The sequence below is a fragment of the Montipora foliosa genome, chromosome 9 (assembly GCF_036669935.1).
Source record: "Montipora foliosa isolate CH-2021 chromosome 9, ASM3666993v2, whole genome shotgun sequence".
Taxonomy (NCBI): Eukaryota; Metazoa; Cnidaria; class Anthozoa; order Scleractinia; family Acroporidae; genus Montipora; species Montipora foliosa.
The window spans coordinates 2,178,622-2,183,678 of NC_090877.1; the positions used below are offsets into that span (position 1 = coordinate 2,178,622).

The window sequence follows — 5,057 nt, forward strand, 5'->3', positions numbered from 1 at the left end:
TACCAAACGTATGCGCAGTTTAACAAAATATAATATTCAGGAGCGTAAAATGGGGTTGACAGACCAATATGACTCCTTTGTACTTGGTCTGGTTTTTTTCCCTTTGTCATAATTTTGCTCGAGTACATATTTGAATGGACGCCTCTTTTAGGTGCTTCCAGTATGATTTCATTTAGCAATGCTTTATGTTTTATGAGACTTTAGATCTGGACCTTCATGCTATTGTGTGATCTTTTTTCTTCCAAGAAAATAGTTCGTCTTGATGATAAAAATTTGTAGTTTCTTAGTGCTGATTTTCTCAGCAGCAGGCCAGGGTTTACGTTTGAGGCCGGAGGCTGGATGTTTCGTCCGGTGGTTTCCCTTTCCTTGTTGGGAACTTTGATCCCGATAAATGAGGGTTTTTTAAAATATTTTTTATCATTATAATTTTCTTACTTACTTTTTAAAGAGAATTTAAGTGAACTCCAGCCTTGCCTGGGAAACTGATTCTTGGGTTCCAGAAACACTGGAAACAGCCCCTACACCAACTAGCCCTCCCCCCACCCCCACCCAACCCTAGACATCTCTCGCCTTCGGCGCTCGCAAGGCGCTTTGCGGCGGCAAAAATGTCACGTCCGGTGCTTTTAGAAATATGTCCACTACTTTCCAAAACTGTTGAAAACCCTGTCTCTGTAGAAATGCTAATGTAACCTTTTGGCCTCGCACTTTTGCGTCAATTTAATTCTAGTCTCAACCAATAGGATTGTCGGTGGTAGAAGCGAGTGATTCTGCTTTCAAAGCTTTGACCTGGCCCGCGTGATCTTTTTGTTCTTGAGCGCCTGTTAGGTTGTGCCGTGTATCAGTGAGATAGCTGGCTTTCTAAAGGCTTTGTCTGCCTTGCCTTTTCGCTGCGTTTCTTCGCAGATCATTATGCTCTTGGATGTGTCTTTCTGTTTTTGCTTTAAATTATTTCGCTTGTTCTTCTGACTTCTGCATCGTGTATTGGTTTTTGGCCATGAGGTAGGTTGGGGTGTCTTAGATCTTAGGGATACTAAAAGGGGTCCCTGAAAATGTTTAATGCAGCAACAGTAGGGGTCCTCCAAATTTTTAGATAGTAGATATTTTCTCGTCAGCCCCCACCCTTCTCCCCAACAAGTTTTTGGAACGCTCCCTTAAGTTCAAACGTAGGCGACAGAATTGTAAGCAATGGCGATGAATGGGTACATTTTCACCGCTCTCCCCTCCTGGCTCTGCTTCCGACTGCGTTCTTTGGTTTCCGCGAGGTGTCAATCGCTTTTGCGAATTTCGATTCCGTCAACTCTACGCTGAGAAACCAACCCATTGGGATCCACCCTGATATTGTTTGAGTCCCGTGTTTCTCTTGCCAAGTATCCCGATCTTTATTTCATATATCAAATACCTATGTGGTCCCTAAAAACAAAACAAATAAGCAGTGGAAACGGTTTAGAGGAGTTGCATTTGACTGCACGAGACGATGATCTCTACCAACGTATTGAAATGCCGAAATGGTTTCTTGCTTCAAATTCTCAAAAAGCATTGCGGTGTTTGGACTGAACAACTTTTCGCCAAAGCGAAATGTGACGAACTAGGGTTTCCCCTATTGTTCCCACAAAAATAGCTTTTGTATAATAACAAAAGTGCAACCGTAAAACGTCACAATTATTCAAGATGGCGGCGCCTGGGAAATTTAACAACAAAACGTGTTTTGTTTTGGATACAAACGTCATCTTTGACTTTTTTTTTAAAATTGACTGTAGAGGTTATTTCCCGTGATTTAAAGTTTTTTTGTTGCACTGGATGTTCCCTTGAGACCTAAAAATGGCTACTGTAAATAGACTTGATAATCAGATGGGAGCAGGAACACCTAGTAATTCACAGTTAGGAGAGGCGTGTCACTCTTTATGAGTGGGCTTCCACATCTAATTTGGCGTAAAATGAAGTAAAATGCTCTTTGTGCAGGCTTAACATGAAAAATTCTAGGTGTGGAATATGGCATACTGTCTCCGTACGAAACAAACTCCTCAGTTGGATCCCACTACAGTACGGCTAAGTCTGAACTCCATTTGGCAGCCATCTGGGAATCACGTAAGGATAGGTCAAGTCTCCGGATTCTTCCCTTGCTTTGTTAATTTGCTGCAAACGAGGCTGAACATTCCTCAAGAGGTAAGTATAGTAAGCGTTGAGAAGGTTGGTGGCCTTATGGTCTTGTAATTCATTGCCGTAATCAAACAAGGAATCGAAGCGAAACACTCCCAGCGTGTTAAAAGCACTACTCTGGATCTGAAAGGATGAAAAAAATGCCAGTCACGCAATAAACAATTATTCTGAGCGGGAACACACCTTTACAACCAGCTCTCGGCATGAATGATTGATTGTTGTACTGTACGCTCGCGTTTTCGTCAAAACCAAGTCAAAACCTAAACTGGGTGATGTCACGTTGTTGGTTTGTGGCGTACGGCAACGAAATGAACAAAATGCGTGCTATTTTAACCAAGTTGAACAATATCCTTGCTTGGTGGCATTGTCGCTGCCATAGCCCTCGTTTTCGCTTTAATTAACTCTTTGGCATCTTCCTTAGCAGTTTTCACGTTATCAACGTCAAAGCTGCCGCGTTGGCGAAATAATAATAATAATAATAAAAAAAAGATCTCTCAATAGCCTTTCTGTTTCTTCCAACAGCATTTCAACATCGCACCATTGTCACCTCGGTCTCAACGAGGCCGCGCTGGATATCAACAGATAATTACCAAATAAAACGTGTTGCTCAAGATCAAAACGGAAACATTTGACTAAAGCTAACCAAGTGAAAGCCATTTGAAGGGAAGGCGCAAAAGCGATTGCGTTGGAGGAATATGTGTTGCCAATAAAATCTGTTCTCAGGTTGAATTCGTTTTTACCTAGGTTAAATAGATGATCCTCATTTTAAATAGGTTGAGTACGCACTCAGATTAATTGAAAAACTTTTTTGAAGCCTCAATTGAGCCTAGAACAAAATTAGGGTCAGGTTAGGATTAGTTTTGGTTATTATACATGGATATCAATTGACTTATTATACAAAAGTAAATAATGAAAAAAAAAAAACAACAAAAAAACAGTGTTGGGTTGACTGAGCATGTCCGTCCTTGTAGTGTAGTGGTAAAGACACAGGACTATAGATCTGGCCCCAGTAGTTCAAAAGGTGGATAACGCCATCTACCGGATAAATCACTATCCTTTGGATATCGCAATTGGTCTCGCTATCACTTTGAGTGGTTTTCAATTGAGTGTCGAAAGTAATTAGTGAATAACTTTGGTTTATGATTAGGGCGGTTTTCAAATGAGTGTCATAAAACCAAAACCAAAGTAATTACTTTGGCCAATCAAAAAGGACGGAGACAATCCAGTAAACCAATCAAAACTCGGAGAAATTACATGAAGCCGACACAAAGCGCGGGAAAATGTGCACGCTCGAGCTACGATTGGTTTTGGTTTCACTTCTGATTGGTTAAAAAAGTGGCACGAGAACTTTGAACCAATCACTGAGTGAAGTAATGCAAAACCAAATTAATTATCCAATTTTTTTTCGACACTCAATTTAAAACCACTCTACTTCACTCAGTGATTGTTTCAAAGTTCTCGCGCCATGTTTTCAACCAATCAGAAGTGAAACCAAAACCAATCGTGGGCTCGCGCGTGCACATTTTCCCGCGTTTTGTGTCGGCGTCGGTAATTACTTCGAGTTTTCATTGGTTTACAGGATCGTCTCCGTCCTTTTTGATTGGCCAAAGTAATTACTTTGGTTTTGGTTTCATGACCTCAATTGAAAACTGCTCTATCTACTGGATAGTGATTTATCCGGAGGATAGCGCTATCCATCGTTTGAACAACTGGGGCCTGGAGGGTCCGGGTTCGAGTGCACAGTACAGTTCTTTGTTCCCTTGCTATGCTGTATTGTTGAGACTGAATGGATAAGTGTATGAATGCAGAAACCGATAAGATGATACGAAACATTAAGAAGATGTGTTAAGATGCGTAAGACAGAGCTTGAGGGAAGGTGTAGCTGTTTTCCCTCCTTTTTGTGGGGTTGATAGCTCCTTGAATTAAACTAGATCGAGTGCATATATATTCAACCTAGCTAAAAAGAGGATCACCAGTTTAAACTAGATAAAAACGGATTCAACCTGAGACCGGATTTGACCGACATATGCACTTCACCCGACTGCAAAACCAGCATCGGACACTTTTCCGTTTTCCGTTAGGGCCCAAACTTGATACCCGATTTTATAAAAGCTCTGTAGCCTCTTTTTGGTTTCATCGCCTTTAACTATTCTTATATTTGTAATTAAGGTTTGTGACGGAAGAGATTGGCCTTTAACCTCTCCCTGACTTCAATGAGCACACTAGTGATAAAGCTATTACAATGTTAGGTTTGCCGGTGTAACACTCGTCGCTTCCCAACATGAACACTGCGTCACCTTCTGTGTACATTACTGCCCTTTGGAAAAGGAAGACCATACTTTCAATTGACACTTACTGCAGAAGGCACTCTACTGGGTAGCTTGAAGACTGAGAACTCATCATCTCCAACTCGAGTGTCGTTGTACAGCTTGGTGGGTTGATTAGGTATGTACTCTGGGTAATCTGCCGTTATGTAATTAACGGGAGCATGGTAGATGGTCACGTGAGAGATTATGCGACTCAAAATATCATAAAGTTGACCTTTGGTTGAAATACTGGCGGGAAAACCCTGGGTCTGTTGATAAGGACAAAAGAGCTAAATCAATCTTTTGCTAACGGCCAATGACATTATTTTTCCTAATGTTGAAAAATACTCGACATTGTATGAGGAAGTGCTGAAAAAAGAAGCCTTGGAACTGTTTAAGGGACTATGAAATTAAAGGTTAGTGCTGATATACACGGATCCTCGTTAATTTAGCCTTCGAATGGGGACGAAACCCTGCTGGCTTAATTGTTCTGCCAGGGATAACAACGTTTCCCCAGAAATTTGTTATGGAGAAGGAAAGAACGGACTGGATTCCACCATTGCAAACATAATCACTCCCAGGATGTCACAAAGC

The 5,057-nt window shown here is 41.2% G+C and overlaps 1 protein-coding gene across 4 annotated transcripts in view; it reads right to left on the bottom strand.

Annotated features, from left to right (window-relative positions):
- Positions 1 to 1,354: 1,354 nt before the first annotated feature.
- Positions 1,355 to 5,057, bottom strand: part of LOC137969534 (polyunsaturated fatty acid 5-lipoxygenase-like) — a 37,912-nt gene continuing 34,209 nt past the window's right edge. For all 4 annotated transcript variants that reach the window (XM_068815834.1, XM_068815836.1, XM_068815832.1 and 1 more), the window contains exons 13-14: positions 4,514 to 4,732; positions 1,355 to 2,280 (exon numbers count right to left, since the gene is read on the bottom strand). In XM_068815834.1, the coding sequence (XP_068671935.1) occupies positions 2,047 to 2,280; positions 4,514 to 4,732 (453 nt within the window). In that variant the 3' untranslated portion in view covers positions 1,355 to 2,046. The remainder of the gene's footprint in view (positions 2,281 to 4,513; positions 4,733 to 5,057) is intronic.